This window comes from Planococcus citri, chromosome 3, assembly GCF_950023065.1.
Source record: "Planococcus citri chromosome 3, ihPlaCitr1.1, whole genome shotgun sequence".
Lineage (NCBI taxonomy): Eukaryota > Metazoa > Arthropoda > Insecta > Hemiptera > Pseudococcidae > Planococcus > Planococcus citri.
Genome location: NC_088679.1, coordinates 73,381,745 through 73,404,015, shown reverse-complemented (window position 1 = coordinate 73,404,015; position 22,271 = coordinate 73,381,745). Strand labels below are relative to the sequence as shown.

Genomic DNA, 22,271 nt, shown 5'->3' with positions numbered 1-22,271 from the left:
GTACTGATGTGTTATCTTTTAACATATAACACCTACATGCAGTTGAAAAAGCATTTATTTATTCAAAAATGAGCTTTCTGAGATAGAAAGTTCGACTCTTGAGAAGGTATGTAGTAGCCTATAGTTACAACACTTTTCCTCGAGCACGATACCTTTTTTTTCTTCAACGAGAAAGACGATCGACGCGACAAGGAATGCGATTGCGAAGTTAACATCCGAAACATTATTCTCACGTTTACTATAAAGTGCACCTGCTAAATGTAATATTTTTTCGAACAAGATTTGAATTTAAAATCAAAGAATGCTCTAGTCGACTCACTCGTGCCATTGGATTCTCCTCCAGTTACCTATCCCTATGCTTGAATGTGTACCATGTACACATTATACGTACTTCTTACCCCTTCTTACCTTTGCAAAAGAGTTTACCTATACCTACCTATTCGTATTTTGGTGCATTAGGTATCCTACGTTTCTACTGCTGCAAAATGTTGAATGCTGAAGGTAGTTTTGCTTGGTATTCGTATCGTAATGTAACCATATTGAAGGTACCTATGTAATGTAGGTATACCTGTTCCATATGCAGGCGTTCTACCAGCCAGTGAAATTATTTCCGTTTATGGTTGAAAATTGCACTGCTCTATAATAAAACTATGTGCAGATAGAAAACGATTTAATGAAAATGTTGATGAAATTTAATTTCATGCTTTAAAACTTTATTCTCGAATGTTGGTACATACTACATACGTATAAACGAAATATGCTCCAATTTTCAATAGGTAGGTACTCTTCCTGCTTTTTTGTATTTTTAAAAACTTGTCAGCGGCATATATTTAAGTTTGTGGGAAATTTTCCAATTTCACATATTCACTTTTTTTTAGACAAGTTCGCTTAATAGTAATTACGTAGAATCTCCATTAGACTGGAAAGGTAGTAAATTTTTGTATCCGATATCTTGTAGAGGTCAAAATTTGAGGCCAGATTGCCCGCTTCGTGCAAAAAAAAAGTGACAGTGAGCCTAAGAACGCGAATCTCCCAACATCCAGATCAAAATCCTATGACTCGAAAGTAGAGAACTACTTACTGATTGTGAGGTGCATTGGGCTGGACTACTCACTGGTGCTTTACAGAATTCGCTTTTGCTATGTTATTGTGGTATGACTAACGTGTGACCTGTAGTAATCAAGTGCTTCCATTTCTATCTCAGATCTTCAGAGCACCAAATAGTATGTCAGGCACTGATATGAGAGAGTGAAAAAATGAATATTTTTCGAAATTTCTATTCGGCCCGGGCATCCACTTGGATTGCTACTGTCGCCAACAAATTATCTCTGTGGACGAAAACGTGATGCTGGACAATTTCAGCATTGGTGAATGAAAACTTCATTTTGGTGTAAAAAAATAGGTACCTAATTAAAATATTCCAGTTTTGATTTTTAAAATATTTTTTGGGATATGAAGTGGCCACAAGAAGCACTTTATGAGAAAAAATTCGATAAATTTTCTTTTTTTTTTTTATTTTGAAAATTGAAAATTCATCAATTTTTTTCTTGTAAAGTGCTTCTTATTTCTTATGGCAATTTTACATCCCAAAAAATATTAGCAAATCAAAACCAACATAATTTGATCACGTCTTTTTCATGAAAAAAAATGAAGAAGTTGCAATTAATTGATGCAAAAATTGCCTGCCATCACGTTTTCGTCCGCGAGTCTAATTGTATTTTTCGAGCAGTTTTCTCGCACTTGGTGAATCGACAATATCGTTGCCCAGCCCGAATTGTTTTAACCAAAAAAAAAAAAAAAAAAAATGTTGATTGTGTTGAACTATTTGACCATAGGTAGCTGATGGCTAAACTACCAAGTGAACGAAGAGGCTATACTATAAAATTTGAACGAAACTCCAGGGAAAATTTCATTGCAACCAATATGCAAAAAGCAAAAACTCTTTGCAATCGGCAAATTCATGGTGCAGTGCAATATCGTTACATAACTTTGATGTATGCGTTGCGAAATTGTGTCAAAATTTTCAACTAGAGCATTAGTGCTCTTATTCTTTGACTCTTTGAGTGGTAGTTGATCAGTTCTTGCGAGGGACTATGTTTGCTTGAATTTTCCATTTCTGTGGCTGTATGCAGCTTCTGAAGATTTTCTCATAAGAGTTTCAGGTGTACTTGTTGGCTATTTGTATTTGCGAAGACGTACGGACGTCTTAGTCCATTTTTTGTGAGCAAGTAATTCTATGCGCGAAGTTCTTCGCAGTAGCCAATTCATTCCCAAAGACAGTTCTTCCACTTAGGACGATGATAATTCTTCTCGGAGGTCAGTTCTTTCTCCAGAAAAAATCCATACCAATTTTTTTAAAGAGAATTTTTTCGAATGTGGTGTTGAAAATTGGGAGAAATGATCGAAAAGAAGTCTGAATCAAAATTATTCGACTTGCTGAATATACTAAATTGGACGTGATGGAGATGGATTGAATTCCTGAGTAGAAAAATGAGAACAGGAAAGTATTATGGAGCACAGTGGTGCCAAGTTTTTGGTCTTTGCCAATTTCAATTGATTGTTTTTCTTGGAATTTCGAAGTTATCAATTTGGAACTGGTTAATTTTTCCTAAAACAGGCTGAATTTGGGACTAGGTGCAAAAAAATCGTGATTTTTTTCAAAAATACCTACCACCTCTTGGAGAACCCACATCACCCCTTTAGGAGCATTTCGAAGCCATAACGTTTTCGGAGTGGCTTTCTTCTCAAAATTAAGATCTCCACTTTTCACGGATGCAAGTTCTGGACGGGCTAACAGAAAATGCGCAAAATATTTTTTCTATACGTACTTACGAGTAAACTTACCTTGTGAATTATTTTCCTTTTTTCATGCTCGTATCGTCGTGTGGAATCGATGTATCTACCTAAGCGAACTTGTTCGGTAGGTAGTTTTTCAGAATTGTTAACCTGATTTTGTCATTGAAGCTCAGGATATCCGTCAATTCTTCTAGGTCATCTTTGTTTATGACTACTTCAGTGGAATGGAATATTTGATATTTATCATGCCACTGAATTTGGTCAAACTCTTCGAATTTTTTTCCCCAAGTTTTCTTGCACTTGGTGAATTGACAATAGCGCTGCCCACTCTCTAAATTTGAAACAGTCAATTTCACTGCTTAGCAGTCACGACATTTTGCCTTTTTAAAGCAGTAGTTTTTTTTACTGCAAAACAGTGAAAAATTACTGAATTGGTCAGTAAAAAATCATTTTGACTGATCAATTCAGTAATTTTTCACTGTTTTGCAGTAAAAAAAACTACTGCTTTAAAAAGGCAAAATGTCGTGACTGCTAAGCAGTGAAATTTGACTGCTTTAAATTTAGAGAGCAGCCCAAATTGTTAAACAAAAAAAAATGTTCAATTTTTAATTACGTTGAACTGTTTTACAATAGTTGATGGTAACTGCCAAATGAACGAAGCTACACTATAAAATTTGAATGAAATTGCAGGGAAAATTTCATTGCAACCAATAAGCGAATGTAGCAAAAACTCTTTGCAATCAGCGAATTCATGGTGCTGTGCAATCAAGGTTTGTTGTAGAATCCTTGTGTCAGAATTTTCAACAAACGCATTAGTGCTCTTAACACTTTGCAGTAGCCAATTCATCTCCGAAGACATGCAGTTTTTCCATTTACCTAGGACGATTCTTCACAGAGGACAATTCTCTCCCTAAGATAATTCTTCTCCAAGGTCAGTTCTTTTTCCAGAAAAATGCATTATCAATTTTTTTTCAGAGAATTTTTTCCAATTTGGTGTTGAAAATTAGAAGACATAGATAATCGAAAAGGAGTCTGAATCAGAATTAAGTATTTGACTTGCTGAATACGAAATTGTACACAATGGATTGAATTCCTGAGTTGAGAAATGAGACAGGAAATTGTTTTGGAACGCAGTGGTGCCAATTCTTTGATCTTTGTCAATTTCAAATGATTGTTTTTCTCAGAATTTCGAAATTATCAATTTGGAACTGGTCAATTTTTCCTAAAACAGGTTGTGTTGGGATAGAGGAGACTAGAGCGGAAAAATCATGATTTCTTTTCTCAAAAATACCACTTCTTGGAGAACCCACAATCCACATTACCCTTTTAGGAGCATTTCGAAGCCATCAAGTTTTCTGAGTGGCTTTCTTCTCAAAAATAAGGTCTCCACTTATCGCGCATGAGAGATGTAGACGGGCTAACAGAAAATGCGCGAAATATTTTTTTCTATGCATACTTAAGTATAAAGAAGTAAGCTTACCTAAGTATACTGTGAATTATTTCTCTTTCTGAAATTCTTCTTAGTGCGTTATCTATAAATCAAGTGGAATCGATGTAAGCAAACCTATTCACTAGGTAGTTTTTCAGAATTGGTAAGCTGATTGTCATTCAGGCTCAGGATATCCGTCAATTCTTTTAGGTCATCTTTGTTTATGGCTACTTGAGTGGAATATTGGATATTTTTCACGTCACTGAATTTGGTCGAATTCGCCAAAAAATGTTTTTTGTGATCCACCCTAATGTATCTTCTTCTGTATCTGAAAAACTATGGAATTCAAGTGAACAAAATTTGAAATGAGCGTTAGGATTGACGACAATTTTTTTCCAGACTATTTCTCGAAAATTGACCGATGATTTGAAGATGGACAAAATATGTGAAGAACTTTTTCGCCAAAAACTATATTTTTTGCGAGGTTTCAGTAATTTAATTCATCATTTTCATGTTTTTCTAATGAAAAAATCCTTTTTCAGCAAATAAATTATTAAAACGTTTAGTTTGAAAATGAGAGAAAGAAAACTATAACTTACTATGACCAATTGACCATAACGCAAATACGATGTGCCACTAATATTGCTTCACGAAAGTTCAATTTCCATATTCCTCAAATTTTTTAGAATACCTACGTGCTATCGATTATTGTAATATTTTCACTCTTCTCGAATTCACCGATTTTTTACTTCATTAGATAATTCAAAATGAATTGACTTTTAAAATTCAATTTTTTTTTACGAAATGGTGGCTACAACAATTCAGATTTTTCTACCAACGAGGAAGAGGGGGGAATGTTTAAGAGGAGATTTATTCGAGATTATGTGAATGACCTCCTCCCCATTCTTCCATCTCGAGAAAACTGCTTCGAATTGAATGGTTGCACACATGAAAATAGAGTTTCGGAACATAATAATTATATTATCTACTTATTGACGACGCTCACTATAATTAGAATCTTTAGCTTGGATTTAGGCAGATCCTTGAATAAAGATCTATTCTTGCTTACTCTTTTGAAAACCTCAACTACATACAATTACCATCATTCGGAATTTGTTTGGGGATTTGGAGACAATTTTGTAAAGTAAAAAATGGTCTGATGAGTACCTAAGAAGTCCTAATCCTTCCCTTGACCATTTGCAAACATGTAAAATTCAATAAATCTCTTAAATTTTTAAAAACCGCTAGCATCGGGGATTCTCTTACTAAACCAGACCCATGGTTCAGTAAAGGAACACGTTGGTGATTTTAAATGAATTAAAGCGAGTATGATTGAATTCTGACTATTTAAAACGGTCGAGCGAATGCTTAGGACTTTTTAAGTACAAATAAGCATTTTCCTACCAAAAAATATTTTCAACAAATATTTTTTGAGCTGATTTTCTTAATATTCGTGGTATACCTATTTATCAAGTAATATTTTTATTTTTTTGAAGAATTTTCACGAAAAATATTTCAGAAATACCTATCTTTATTCATAAACCCATTGAAAACTACTTTTGCTTTCTTCAGAAAACGAAGTACCTGCGTCAGGTCATTTTGAAAGCTCAGCTACGATGTAAATAAACCTCGCAAGTTAAATGAACTCAAAAAATGAAACTAACGATGAATGAAGATGTTTACAAAAATAAAAATTTTGAACACACAAATTTACCCACCAAAAAATAAGTGATTTACAAATTTTTAAGCGCTTGGTAGAACCGTAAAAGTGGTCTTGGATTTCGATGGCAAATGACCTAGGTCGATGCAGAATCTCAAATACTTTCTTTTGAAACTGGTCAATTTTTCCCATAACAGGTTGGTAGGAAATAGAGCGAAAAAACCATAATTTTTGTTGAAAATTCCATCTCTTCGAGAACCCATATCTCCCCTCTAGGAGCATCTCCGAAGCCATATAATGTTTTCTGAGGGACTTTCCTCTCAAAATGAAGGTCTCCACTAATAGTGGACGCGAGTTCTGAGCGGGCTAACAAAAAACGCGCGAAATATTTCTCCTGTACGTATCTAAGTGTAAATAATTAAGCTTACCTAAGTTGTAGATAATTATTTCTCTTCCTGTGGAGGATCGCTCCTTTTGTGTCGAGCGGAATCGATGTAAGCGAACTTGTTCGGTAGGTACTTAAGTACCTAGTTTTCCAGCATTGGTAAGCTGATTGTCATTCAGACTCACGATACCTGTCAATTCTTTTAGGTTACTCGTATCTTTGTTTATGGCTACTTGTGTGGAATATTGCATATTTTTCACACCATTGAATCTGTTTAAACTCCTCAACATTTTTTTTTTGTGATCCACTTGATGTACGAGTAGATACCTTCTTCTATATCTGCAAAACTATGAGGAATTCAAGTGAAAGAACCCATATCTCCCCTCTAAGAGCACCTCCGAAGCCATGATGTTTTCTGAATGACTTTCCTCTCAAAACAAAGATCTTCAGTTGATACGGATGCAAGATCTGGGCGAACCAACAGAAAACGCGTGAAAATATTTCCCCCATCTGAAGTGTAAAGAAATAAGCTTACCTAATTATTCTCTCTGTTTCGAACACTTCTTCTGAAATAAAAATTAATTATCTTCTTTGGCAACCCTCTCCATCTCTTCTTTCCCAGAATGAATGTCAATGAACTTGTTCCATAGGTATAGTTTTTCATACAGCATTGGTAAACTCATGGTCATTCAGGCTCCAGATACCTTTCAATTGTCTCAGGTCATCTTGGTTTATGGCTACTGAGTGGAATATTGGGTATTTTTCACATCCACCAAATTTGGTCAAACTCTTCAACATTTCTTTTTTTTTCGCGATCCATCTTAATGAATCTTTTTCTATCTGCAAAACTAGGGAATTCAAGTGAAAAAAGTTTGAAATGAGTGGCAACTCTGATGAGAATTTTTTTCAAACTATTGCTAAAAAAAAAATTACTTACTACGAGAAAATCAACAGAAATTCACTAATGCATTTAAAGTAAAATGAATCTTTTTTGGCGTTTGGATGATGAGCTCGTTGATCCTCAGTTTTTTCTCTTCACACTCTTAGCGATGACTTTGAATCTGTTACCCAAAAGTAATTACATAATCATGTACTTCGCTTGTAAAATTTTTCATCTTTTAGATAATCCTCGCTTGATGAGGTTTTGAATAACAATTACATTTTTGGCTGAAACAATTCAGATTTTTTGACTAACGAGGAAGAGGGAAGAATTTTCAAGAGGAGGTTTATTGTGAATGACCCTCCCCTTTTTTGGCCCCTCAAGAAATCTGCTTCAAATTGAATGGTTGTTAATTGAATATAAAATTTTTTTTTTTTAATGTAGGTACTTACTACTTACTGTGGATGACGCTTATATTTTAGAATCTGTGGCTTAGATTTAGGCTGATCAAGTGATCCTTGACTAAATATCTTTTCTTGCGTACTCTTTTAAACAGTAGGTAGGTTAGGTAGGTCTATGTGGGTTCCTTGAAGGCTACAGCAGTGAAATTCAGTTCCAGTTTTTAGTCGTACATTTACATATAATTATTTGCATGAATACTGGAAGGATAGGTACACAAGACTTTTTATTAATTAATAAAAAAGGTAGGTACCAACATATGTAGTTTAAATTCAGATTTTTTTTTAATTCATAATTTTTTAACAAAGTTGTAGAACCATCAACCGTAATGGTGAAATTAAGCAAATGTAAAAACTATTTTGCAATCAGCAATTAGCTGGGATGACTTGTTTTTAGCTGCCTTGACAATCAGGTTTAACTATACCAACATTACTGACTCAAGGTAGATTCGCACACACTCGTGTATTTTCAAAATATTAGCACGTTTACATACATTTGAATTTGACTGATGAGCGATCAACAAATTTGGTTAGTTATAAATAACTCTTAAATTTTGGGTACCTACTACTGTACATCGAGTTTAAAATTAATATTAGCCTAGGTATCTAAATTAAGAGTATGACGGGTGTCAACCCAAGTCCTTTGATAAAAAAATTTTGTTTCAATAAATACATTCTCACCTACTATGACGTTAGGTCTGTGGTCAATGAGGAAGGAGGGAACGAAGCGGTCATTTTTGGTCAATCCCAGAATTACAAGCACTGCATACTGGCCATCTAATCATCATCAAAGTTTGAAGTGATTATGGCAGGATGAATGTTTGTTAATTGTGTCGATTCTGTTTGGTCTTTCAGTGCAGGAAAATACACCTAGTACAGATTATCACCAGCGTTTGGAAGATTTTCTTCATTAGGCTTAATTTTATCAAAATTTGAAAAAAATTACTTGCATTCAGTATACTTTATATGGAATGCGCACAAGTAATAGGTATTCACTGATCTGATCAAAACGTCGCTATGTGTTGTACATGGAATAGCAATTTGCAGCTGATATTTAGTTGTTTTGCAATGAGCCTAATCTGGAAATTGAAGTGGCAGTGTGTCTGTCTGGTGAGTGGATGTCAAAATTTCAGATTTGGATATAACTGTGCATGACCTTTAAAAAAGTTGTATGCACAAGTTGCCTATCTTTGAAATTAAGGGGCAACTGAGCTTTGAAAAAAAATGTGAAAAACGTATTTTTGAACTTGAGAATGGGTATTGGGTACCAGGTACCTATATACTAGGTAGTGCTTTGGAAAAATAAACAAATTTTGTCATTATGAAATTTTGCCCAACTTTAAAATTGAAGGGTCTAGAAATATGTATTTTAAAAGAAAAAATTGAGAAAACGTGTTTTTGACCTTGGGAATGGGTAGTAGGTAGGTATGTACTTTGGAAAATAAACAAATTTTGTCATTAAGTATCAATTTTTGACTAACTTTGAAATTAAATGGGCCAGAAATATTTGTTAGGTACTTTTAAAATATTTCTGACCCCTTCAATTTAAAATTTGGGCAAAAATTTATAGTAACAAAATTTGTTTATTTTCCAAAGTACTACTCATTCCCATGGTCAAAAATACTTTTTTCTCAATTAGAAAATATATATATATATTTCTAGCCCCTTCAATTTCAAAGTAAAGCAAAAATTCATAATGACTAAATTTATTCATTTTCCAATGTACTACCCATTCCCAAGGTCAAAATTGCGTTTTTTCGTAATTTTTTTCAAAACTCGGCTGTCCCTTAAATTATAAAGATAGGCAACCTTGTCCATGAAATGTTTTTTTCAAGTCGTAGCCGGTTATATTCAAATCTGAAGTTTTGACATCCACTCTCCAGACACCCAGTGTATTGATTTTCAAATTTCCGATTTTGAACATTGATTCTGGAATAATTTTTTAAGACAAACAAAAAAAGTACCTACTGCTAAAATCAGTTATTTAAAAATTTCTTACTGTTGCCCACACTGGTTTTTTGACTGATTCATGTGGATAACTCCCTGAAACAAATGATTTTCAAAACGCTTTATTCAATCCCAAAATTGATGCAATGGTTACTGCACAGTACAGTGATTTTCAAATTACCTTATTTCGATGTAATGATCACATAGTCTAAATCATAGAATGCATCAAGTAATGGAATGAGTACATCGCCAGGATGGATTTATTGCATCACTTTTCAAAATTCATTTCTACTCGTATGTTCTCATTACATTTCTTTGGGGACTCAGTCCTGCGGACATGGTACTCACAACATCATTTGGTGGGTAATAATTTTACATTGTATAGTAAGCAATGATTACATTCCTTAAACATGACTGAAACCCATGTAGTGATTTACTGAATACAGTAAACGATGTACTGAGTACATCGCCGTACTGCAATGAAATCCTTTGTTTCAAACAGTGAAAAACCTATAAATACTTCGAGGGCCTGAATCAAATATTCTACTCGCGGCCATGTCGTTAAATGCAGGTAGTTAGGAACGAAAGGTTGGAGGTTCAAATCCCAGTTAGGTAGGAAAATTTTCTTAGGGAAATTAGGTCGAGAAAAATTTGTTGCAGTGAGAATTATTTAGATGTGCAGAGAAACTTGAAATTGATAGTACCTAACCCCACTTTTTAAATATTGTTGAATAAAGGCGATACAATGGTTACCGCACTTCTGTGTAATAGTTACTTCTCTAAATATGTACTGATAAATGCATTTCATTCCTATACCAAAATTACCGCGTTTTAATGCACTGAGTGCATCGTTTTAATGTAACTATTACTTGTTTATTTCTTTCAGTGTATTTACATGTAATTCGTTTTTGACTGATTGATTCAGTAAATAATTCACTTTTGATAGATCAGTTCGGTAAATTAGGTACTTAATAAAAATCCAGTAAAAAAAAACATTGTTTTTAAAAAGCTGGAATGTTGGTAAACCCTACTGATGAGCAATAAAACTGGACATTTTCAAATTTAGGGAGTACATGTGTAGTACCATTCCTGGTCCTGTCCTGAGAGGTAAGCCATACACATATTTTTGCAGTTAGACTATCAAAATCTTCACTTGAACCTTGAGAATCTATGCAATTGGTTTTACAGTTTGAGCTCACGAACTCGGCTCAGGATAGTACACATACATTCCATGAATGAATACATTGAAATTTCACGGGTTAGTAGTCAAGTCATCTTCATTATCTCTCATTTTCACTTAATAGAGCTAAGGCCTGCAATTAAAGGACAATACAAAATACAAAAAAAAAAAAAAAAAAAAAAAAAACGAGAAAAAAACTGGAAAAACGAGCTAAATACATAAAAATACACCACAAAATAACTGCATCAAGTGAGGAAAAAAACTCTGGCTTTATAATCAGAAAATTCGTAAGATGGTAGGCGCTATTAAAATGTCTCGGGTAATTTACTTCATTGGAATTTTTTCTTCTTAATACTCGAATGCTTCCATGACCGCGGAGTAGATGTAGGCGGAGGGGGACTATCAGCATCGAGAAACGAACTTTTGTACATAACTTAATCTGAGCAAGAAGAATTTTGCAACGTCAGAAATGCTTTTGGGAAAAGCTGTGTGCCATACGATGTTGGATGCTGATATCGTAGCCAAATCCTCGTCTCTGTTTGCAAGAAGTATATATATAGGTAGGTATACGTACCTACTCGTATATTGCGTTGATTCCACCGTCACCGTGCACAGGGCATATCGAAAGAAGAGAAAGGAGACGCGTTGCTGAAGCGAACAACCGTCTTGTGGGAAATGCGAAATGGAATAAAACAGACCTGTGTCTTCTTCCTTGTCCAGTGAAGTGTGACTGACGTTCTGTGATAGATGACGATAATTTACTTCTTTTTCTTATACTTTTCTACCCTGTGTGTACTCGTATTTCTCTCGGTACCTTGTTTTATTCGTTCTACTCGTACTATACGTATATATAAGACGATCTAATTTCTCGTATCTGCAGCCCAGAAAGCTTGGGTTTTTACGAAAGATATCCCAGCCTCGGTGTTGAGGGAAAAAACCACTATATCTGCGCATCGTTTTCAGCCTCCGCCGCCAAATCATCGTCACACTTTTCTTCGTGGCAGGCTTTATTCCATAGCCTATAAATGTACCTACCACTACAACACTATTAGTACGTCGACAGATGTTGATACGTTGTTTCATTAACATCGTGATACATCGTATTACACTACGTACTCGTACTACACAAATGTACATCGCTTTCTCATTCTAAAAAAGTATATAAATGAAATAGTTAAAGCCTTTTTTTTTTACGAGAGTCGATTTCAATTGAATTCATTCCGGCGGCGATCCAAAGTCTACCTAAATAGGCAGACGGAGCAGAGGAGAGCCGACGAGTACACGAGTAATTCTTTCATCGATGCTTTCCCTTTGCAGCAATTTTTCCCTCTTCTCGATTCTTCTCCTTGTATGTTTTTTTTTCTACTGTAGGTAGTGAAAAATATACGCGAAGCTGTCGTTAAAGCTGCAGAACGAAATCTGTTTAAACAGATACTATCGTATTCAAGGGATGAGGGATGAGGGATGAGGGATGAGGGACGAAGGCCTTTTATTTTCAGGTCGTTTGCGTGAGGCTGTCGTTATTTTTAATTCGACTTTTTAACATTCCATAACCTTTGGGCGTTCGGTTTATGGTACTCTATGTGACTGGTGAATTTTACGTATTGCCAGACGGGCTTATTTGGGCTCATAACTGGAGGATCGGAACATTATACAGCCGAGTATGGTTTTCACAACATGTGTTTTGATTTTTCTTCATCTTGGCTCGTGCCTTATGTACTTTCCTTGCTAAAGGTGCAGCAATTCTCGAATTTTATTATTTGTAAGGTCATTAGCTTTCATTTGAGAGATTTCCACGTGCTGCTGTTGGGTATCTTTGAGTGATTCTGGACGAAAAACAGTATGCCTATTTTAAAAAGTTTAGTAGTGTTATTTGTTTGAAAAATATTTGCATAGGTTGGCCATGCGTGAATACATAGTGGTTCACTGGTCAACACGATGGATCCTTTGACTCAGAGTGATACATTTATAATGTTGTAAAGAACATCATATATTTATGTAAATCCACCAAAATGTTTTAAAGTCAAATCTAAAAAAAAAAAGCAACTCATCGATGCCGTATTTCTCACAAATTTGAGTACGATGGGTCATTATGGCGATCTGTAACACTCCATTAGCTCCGATTATGCTAAAATTTGACTCGCCGAAAGAAAGTCCCACTTACATTAGATCTTAGAACCAAATTATCAGCTACGAAAGTTGAGTTTTTGATTTTTGGCGAATTTCAACAGATGATCTAAAATACGAAGATCGGTCTATGGGCTGAAGTCGATCCCCTTCCCCTCCTTCCCAAAGAGAATCTCATCCATTTTCAAACCTATTCTGGAATCTTGACCAAATAAAGTTGATTTTTCCATAGCAACTTTCAAATAGCTCCGGAAGGCGTTGTAATCCACTTCGACTGCTGTAAATTTAATCCGATCACAAATTAAACATTCGGAACTAAGTAATCCAAAGTGACGGATTGATAATAATTGTAGCCTACTTACTTTTTTTACGATATAAAAATTTCAAATCTTGGAAATGCTCGTATAACAAAATCGTTAATTTTTGAATAAAGTCACTCGTAACTATTTCTCTCTTCTGAAAGTCAATCCTTCGACTCGATTGCCATTATTTTCAAGTCGATCAGGAGTCTCCAGCAAAATTTGATTCTTCCTGAGCAATTTCAAATCGCTCCAGAAGGCTTTTTGATCAACTTCGGAAGCTGAAAATTTAATCCAATTAAAAATTTACATTCGAATCAATTAAGGATAAATGAATTGTTACTCCAAAGTGACAAATTGAAAACTGTATTTTTTTACAATGAGAGTCTCAAAAAAAAAAAATTCAAAAATCACCAATTTTCGCAGAAAATTACTCAAAATGTTTCCTGCCATCTTAACGTCGATTTGAGCTGATCTGGAGTCTCCTACAAGAGTCTACTTCTCTCCTGCAATATCAAATCGTTTCGGGAGAGATGCTTTGATGTTTGGAGGGATTTGTTGCAAAATTGAAGACATTAGAATTTTATTTCTCAATTCGAGATTTTCAACTTGGAAGAAAAAAATACAGTTCCCAGCTCATTTTCTTGGATTTGCAATTCACCTTACCTTAATCGAATCAGAATATAGAACTTGTGATAGAATTAAACTTTCAGCTGATCAAGTTTATTGCAACATAACTGGTCACAATCATAACATTTTTGAGTGAGATTTTTACTAAATTGAAGTTTGATTTTTTAAAAATGGTATATTCTTAATTCAATTCATCTACTTAGTATTATAACATAATAACGAAAATAATAACTTACCAGACACGAAGGTGTTAAAATTAATAATGTATCATCATTCAGCCGACGTCTTCTCATCCTGGAAACAGTACTTCAACTATTGGCCAATCATCCCAAAACAAGTTGATCATGCACCCTACGCTCTGGTTATATGTTTTGTTTTTCAAGTTGACTGGATACGAGCTAGACAAACACTGCTTACTAATTTCTGGAGCGTGATTCGCAACTTCAATACAAGCTTTAGGTGAGTCCAAACTCATTGAGCGTGGAATTGTTGGTAGATCACTTCTCTTTCGAAATCGTTTCTCGCTTAATAGATTGAGCTGAATATTCAACCTGGATCGTTCTACTATTTCAGCTGTTTTCAACTCTCGTCCTTTTCTTGATTTAGCGGTTGCGCTTCAACTTCAAGGTCTTCTAGTCGACATCGTTTGTTTTCATCATAATGTCTTCATTGTTGTTTCTTGTTTGTATTGAGAAGATTGCATCTCAAGTGGGTACTCGGAATGGGTCTTCTTCAACTTTTTTTTTGAATGGTCATGCAAATAACCTCAATACGACTTTGGGAAACTTTCAAATTTTTTTGTCAACGTTTGACCGCCCAACTCGAGTTTAAAGTTTTGAAAATTTGATAAAATTCCAAATGTTTCATTTTTGTTTTCAAGTTCACAGTTCATTTTTGTCATATTCAGGAGTTCTCAAAATAAATATACTTACTTACATATATTTTTTTCTATAAAATATAATTATTTTGAAATTCGACGGGGTTTGGTTTAAATTAGCACGTAAGTCCAGGTTTTTCAAAAATGTTCTTTTGTGGTTTCTTTAGTAAAAAAAAAAAAACGAGGAATCTGAATTTAAAAACCTCGTAAGTCGAAAATGCACCCTAGCGCTGCAATCGGCAAAAATCCGAGATTGAAAAACGCCTTTTTTTGGTAAGTCGGTACATGAAGAATTTTTTAATTTTTTAAACTTCAAACTCGAGTCAAGGGAATCAAACGTTGACCAAAAAATTTGATTTTTTACGCCTTACTGAGATTACTTAGCCATGATTTTTTGCTATAAGCTTCATCAAAATTCGAAAAAAGTTTAAAAACGACCCACCGTCCATAGTAGGTTAGGTACTTAATCACTTCTCTTATCGATATCTTCTTGTAACCAAACGTAAATGATGATGTACCTATACCTATGTAGAAAGCATATGCCTAATTACTATGTCTGCCTATATACAATCAATATTGAAAAAACTGATGAGGTTCAAACATTTACTTACTACTCCTCCAGTTAGAAGGCTCGCAATGGGTACAAAATTTTCATCACTTGAATACTTTCTCGATCCTTTCCTCCTTCATTGTTTTGTAGGACTTGAAAATGAAAAATTTTGTGCCCCCCATGCAGCATTTCGTTTACTATTTTATTTTAAAAACCATCTCGACAGCTCTCGAAGAAACATTTTCACATCACTACAAAATTGGAATGTATAAATACGGTCAAATGTCACGGGGGTTTTCGATTTTGGAAAACTTCATTTCGGAATTTAAGGAATTCAAGTTTAAGTACCTATGTACCTTTAAAACTCATACCTACGTACTGTCTTCTACGCACCATCAAAATTTTCCAACATGAAACATTTTCATTTTGAGATATTACTGAGCATGAATAGCAAATGTGTAAAAAAATGTTGATTTACCTACCTAATCATTTTTATAATTTTAATTTTTGGAATTTGATTTTGAAAATTTGATAAAGTAATTTCTTAATTTTTGAATTGAAATGAGATTATTTCGTCTTCCCCTTCAAATTCCTAAATGAAATTACAACAAATTTTCAAAACTGATGCGCCTATGCTCTTTGCACAAATTTCCATTTTATTCAGAGCGAGAATTTTTTAAAGTTCAGATGCATCAAAATTATGTTGTTTATCAGAATATTGAAAACATTCAATTTTTCACCAAATTTTTTTCTGAATCTCAAAATTCTAGAATGAAATTGTTTTTTCAAAATCCAAACTTCTTGCTTAATCATGACTTCTTCTCATTCCCATTTTGCCGCGATGCGATAATAATTCCTTTTGAGCTCTCCAAGTACGGGTACTTAAAGTCAAAAAAGGAAATGAAATGATGTCTTTGAATTTTTCCTTCGTGGCCACCAAAAAATTAAAGAGAATGAAATTGAAACGAATTTCAGGTGGTAAAATTTTTTAGCAAACTATCAGCAATTTGATTTTTCGTTTTCAGCATCTTTGAATTTGGCTTCGAAAATCAACATTAGATATTACTTCGAAGAAATTGAGGAAATCCTTAATTTGTCAGAGTGATTGATGACGTAGGTAATTTTTTTGCAAATACTTATCACAGCCCAATTTTTCAGTTTAACTTTTCACCTTTAAATTCGGGTTTATCTGCGATCTTAGCTACGTTATAAAAACATTCTTATATTCACCTAAACACGAGAATTAGCAGAGTCATATCGCAAGACGTTACTTGTAATCAGAGATTTTCCATCAAGTGCTTGAATTATGTAGGTGTCTGTCATTGCAAATCCAAAGATGTAAAAATCTCAAAATTGAAAAAATGTGCTTCCATCCTTTTTACTCTTAAGTGGACAAAACGTTGCGTAGATAACATTTCATCTTCGGAGTCACTTTCCTCATTTACTTATTTAGAGCAGGTCGCATCTTAGGTAAATTGAGAGTCAGTGATGATGCTGAACTTTTTCACATTCACTCAAAGGAAATGTGCGTAGCATAGCACATAATCAATTATAAATGCAATGGATATTGGAACGTACTGAAAAGATTATAATATTTACTTCCTTATTGCATTAGCTTCATGCAGCTGATTCACCGGATTTGTCTACATTTTTGCTTTCCTGAACGCTAGAATTATGATGAGCAGGACTTCCCTGACCGCCTGTAGGTGTTCATAACGTAATCCTTCCGCTATGTAGTTTTATGATCTTGCCGACCTTAGGCAAAATTATGCGAATCTTACTGTAGCGGCGCGCTCAAGGCTATTGTGCGATGATTCCGTCGAAGCTGGGGTCCAGCTTCAGCTTTGTACTTGCTAAAAAAATCAGTCTTCTGAGTAACCAGCCCGCGGTAGTTTTCTCTTAAGCTCGACCAGCATACTAGGTGACCAGGGAGCCCTGCCTCGGCTCTCTGTAAACCACACGTTTGATGTACCCATCCGTAGATGGCGATTTTGAACTTATAATGTGTCGCATTGTTAATTTCCTGGTACGGACATGGTACTACAGTGGAACCTCGATAACTCGAAACTCTTTAACTCTAAAACCTCTATTAGCCAAAGCAACCTCCATTCCCCTTGAAATCTCTCCGTAACACTCAATGTTAACTTTACTCTGATAAGTTGAAATTGACTATACAAACCAGTTGTAACTCGAAGCTAAAATTTTGCTGAAAATAGCGAGAAAGCCTCTATAAGTCGTACGTTGTCGGGCGTTTACCTCTATAACTCAAATATTTTTCAATCAATACTTTCATCTTTCATGCACATACATATCTCAGTTGTAACTCCAAGCTAAATGTTTGCCAAAAAATAGTGAGAAAGCCTCTATAAGTTGTAAGTTGTCTGGTGTTTACCTCTATAACTTAAATATTTCAATTCATACTTCTATCTTTTATGCACTTACATATCCCTTAATTCATTCATTATGTAAGAACTATATAACTCCAACGCTCTCAAAATCTTACCAGCATAACTCAAAACTGATTATCTCAAAAACCTCTATAAGCCGAGTGAATGGCCATTCCCCTTGGATTTTGAGTTATCGAGATTCCACCGTATTTTAAATAACGTGATACTTCGTTAATTTCCTCGTAAGATCGTGGTACTTTTTTGGCTCATCCCTTGATTTATCCGGAAATCAGGGATGATAACCCTACAAAAATGGAGCTACTAATCATACTTACCTGCCAAAGCGACTATTATTGGGGTCGCCAGGGAGAGGCAGGCAACGTGAACAGTCAACTTAGAAATGTACTCCATCTCCTCAGGTAATCGTTGAACCTTTTATTCGGGGTTGAGTGCACCCGCAATTTATCTAATTACGTAGACTAGGTATATCATTAAGCGTAATTGTATCAATCTATAAGTGACGAGGTGTTAATCACCTATCGATTGATCTACTTAATTTAAAGATGCTGTTGTAATTTATCTCTCATTGTTTTACACTACTAAGTATATAACTATCTTTCGAGCTATTCTCGCGTGCGTTTTAAGACACCTGCATAATCTTTGCCGATTATGCTGCCGCCATTGTAACGTCATGGCAATACAGAATAATTTACGTCTATACTCTTATAAATTATTTGGTACAGGTAATTCAACATTCGCCAACTTGCCCTTGAACATTCGCCAACTTATCCAACATCGCGGGTAAGTTGGCGAATTTGAGTTTTTCTACAATTTTGAAAATTTTGATATGAAAAAAAAGTTGTTAGATCCTATTTTGATGGGAATGAGATAGCCAAAGGTTGGGGCTACCATTTGGTGTCGAAAAATTTGTCGTACGTGTTGTAGAAAATGAGACACAGTCATCCAAACCTTAAGGTTGTCAACTTACCCGCCTTTCCCCTAATTGCTCCTTGAGTTATCATTTCGTTTTGATTAAAAAGGTAACTAAGAATATTTGTAAGATGAATGGTGTAGTAGATCGACTAAGTCTCTCCATCTCGAGCTAAGCAGGCACCTGAGAAATATTTACTCTCCAACCAGTATTTCTCAGGATTCGCCTATGTCAAAATTATAAGAATATCTCCTTTATCATGGTATTATCCATATTTTTCATCTAAGTAGTCTTTCTCACTCTCACTATTACAGAATCAAAAAAAAGGGTCAATTTTTTAATACCAAAATGTTGCGTTGTTTATTTTGAGCGTTTATAATTGTTTGGGGAGATGTAGGGGAGGGGGTAACACAATAACGAAGACGGAGCGCTAAAAATTATGCACTAAACGGAAAATTTGTAAAAAAAAAAAAAACGTCTCTGAGTAAATAATAAAAATGATGAAAAGTAGTTAGTCCTAAATCTGAAATGAATCCTTCTAAACCGCGAATTTCACCGTTTTCATTCATTCTATGGCCTCAAATTAATTTTCAAATTCTCCAGAATTTTGAACATTTTTCGAAGAAACGTGAAAATCACTCAATAGGGCAGTTGAAATCGACTGTGACATATTCTCGATCTGTTTAAAGGGTTCATCCACATTTCACCTGATCTCCAACGGGACATCCCCAGTTCGTTTTTTTGACCAGCATCCTCCATCACTGAAAATATTTTGGTCTAAGCGATCGTGGCGCTGGCGTCCACCTGGAAATGGGGCCAAATGTGGATAGATATGCTCCTCTAATAATTGTCAAGAATGAACGGCCACGATCGTATTCCAGCTGTCTAAATTAATTTTCACATCTTCTTGAGTACGTAATTTAATTTCCAGGAGAGTCCCAGAAATCGCATTTATGACTCCAGATTGACCGGAAATCATGAATGGGGGGGTAGAAATTAGTTCAGGACTCGATAATTTTCATCACTTTTTGCGAAGTAAATATGCTTAAATACGTAGGTACACTACTTTTTTTTTAAAAAAACCTCATAAACCGTTGAAAGTGGTCAATTTTGAACCTCAAAAATTCACCAAAAATCGAAAAATCAGTTTGGGCAGGTTTCCAAACACTTTCAATCCTATTTTTATTCCTCTGTGTGAGATTTTTTTCAAATCAAAGTCTGGAGACCCTGAAGAGTTGCTGAAGTCGTTTTCTTTTTGAATATTCATCTGCATGTGAATAAAAAAATCCTAAATTTGAAACTACTCGTATTTACATGAAAGTACATAGTATCTGCGGAACTCCCCTTGATAGATAAGATCTCAAGCCTTCAATATACGTAGACGAATCAGACAATGAAACTCATTCACAAAAAGAAAAAAAATGGTAAACGAAGAGAGGGACGTCGTCGAATTTGTATAAATCACGACGAGGAAATGAAAGAGAAAGCGAAAGTGAAAGGCGTAAAGAAAGGAAAAATAGTGAGAAGAAAAAATACACGCGATGTAATTTACGTAATTTTTCAATTTCATTTATATTCGAAATGATGTATACGAAAGTATTGTATGCAGTATATAGATGCTATATGGTAGCATGTACCTACTTACTAGTATATGTGCACATAGATATATACATAATATATGAAACGTACTACATGTTTTTATTTTACGTATACGTGTATTTCTTGTTATTTTTTAGTACCGCCTGAAAAGCCAGTAATCTTGAACAAAGATGGTAGAGAAATTGGCGCCGTAGCCGGCCCTTATGTTGAAGGATTGGATGCAAAGCTTATATGTAAAGTACAAGGTGGTAAGTACACAGACTGGCTGCTTACCGTATAGCATATAGAGCGTAGTTCAATTTGAATTTTTATGTTGTTATTTTTCTGGTGTATCCGATTGGCCTCGGTTTTAAGATGTTTTTTTCCATTCGAATGGCGCAAAGTTTACCCAGCGGACCGTTTTGCGATAGCTTTAAGCTATAAGATATCCAATCTTATTTTAACCTTCTTAGCAAAAATAAACTTGTCGAAAGAGCAGATCTCGGTATTAAATTCACACCAGCCCACGACGACGACGAAGACCAACGACCGTCGCATCGCGTGCTCCGATGAGATGATATTTTGATTCGGACTTATAAATCCGCAATCCGAAGAGAAAATTCTCACCGATGGTATTTTTTTGGTATTATCCCGAATCGCGCGATCCAACTATTTGGGTTCGCGAAATTAAATTTTTTCGGCCGTAATTCCGTCGTATAGTTATTTGCGCGGCTATCCGGCCCAATGTGGGGGTAGCGGAGCGCAAAACGATGGTGATAAATTTCACTTAATGGCGTGTGACGGGTATTGAAAGAGAAATCACGATGTAGCAGCGTCGAACGATGTAATGTATTCCGAAGTATCTTCATTGTAGACGACGAACGATACGTCGAATTTGAATTTTTTCACCATCGTTTCCATCTCATCTCGGTCCTCGGTCGCATCTCTCGTCTTCGTGTGTCGTTGTGTACAAGATATATTTTTTATCGTCTCTCTAATACCTACCATGGCGCAGTCAGCGCCCCCGCTCGAGCCGATCGAGCTTGTTCTCTAAAAGTTTGGTAATTTTATCACGTCGAGTGATTTGCGCGAAATTTACGCAATTGTCAGTGGCGTGTCTTGCGATGCGATCCGAATCCGAGATTTTTTACTCGCTAAGAAGAGTATTTTTCCCCCCTACCAACGTACCCTTCAATGTGGAGAGTAAACTCTCTCTCACTCTATCTCATTCTCTTTACTGTGTATTTTTTGTCGGAGGTTTTTAGAGATTTTGATACGCGGCCAAGGTTGTAAAATTTATCGTGTTGAATGAAAAACACCGTGTGTTTGGATATCGTCGTATTTCCAAGTCAAGTGGAAGGGTGAACTGCTGCGAACACCCCTTTTGTGCGGTGTTTAATATTACCGGATACCGTGAGCTTTTTCTTTTTATTTTCCGAAGGGTTTTTCGAGAGTTATGCGAAAAAGAGAATATTAGGTGTTGGGGTGGCCAGATTTGTTTCACGGAAGTAGGAATCCAGATGGTAAATTTGAAATTTGCTTTAAGGATGATGCTATCATTAGAATGTGGTGTTCGAGAAGGATTGAAAAGTTGAGAAAAAAATTGTTTATTGATGGTGTCATTTTTTTAAATGAAATTTTTAGTAAAATTATTATAAAAACGATATGTTTTTGGGTTCGAAGCTCGAAGCTCAAGCATACAACTCTGGCATGGGAAGTCGTAGCTCTACCAACTTTATGTAGTCTAATTCTATTTTTTAATCTTCGATTTTTTAATGGTTGGAATCGGTGTTTTTTCGCTTCGACTTCTTCCTCGCTTACTACTTACATTTCTTATTGCTAGGGAGGTATTCATTACAGTATTAGAAAAATATTCGAATTGGACACACTTGAATGGAAAGAGCAAAAATACTTGATCAGCCAAAATTTCAGATGCTAATGTGCATTTTTTGGTTTTGGATAATTTTTTGAAAATTTAACGACTTTGAAATGTGAAAAAAAAATCAAAATTTCACCAAATAGCGATGAAATTTTTTTTGGATTTTTTCATCTCAAGAAATCAATAAATGTACGTACTTACTTATCAAAAAAAAAAAACCACTTCCATCAGATAGATATGATTTGAACACTTCAAGGGAAGGAAGAGCTGGAAAGCTT

General features: G+C 35.1%; 1 protein-coding gene across 1 annotated transcript in view; it reads left to right on the top strand.

Annotated features, from left to right (window-relative positions):
- side-VI (sidestep VI) overlaps positions 1-22,271 on the top strand; it is a 464,426-nt gene that overhangs the window by 198,473 nt on the left and 243,682 nt on the right. Inside the window, exon 4 of the mRNA XM_065354946.1 lies at positions 20,273-20,383. Within this exon, the coding sequence (XP_065211018.1) occupies positions 20,273-20,383 (111 nt within the window). The remainder of the gene's footprint in view (positions 1-20,272; positions 20,384-22,271) is intronic.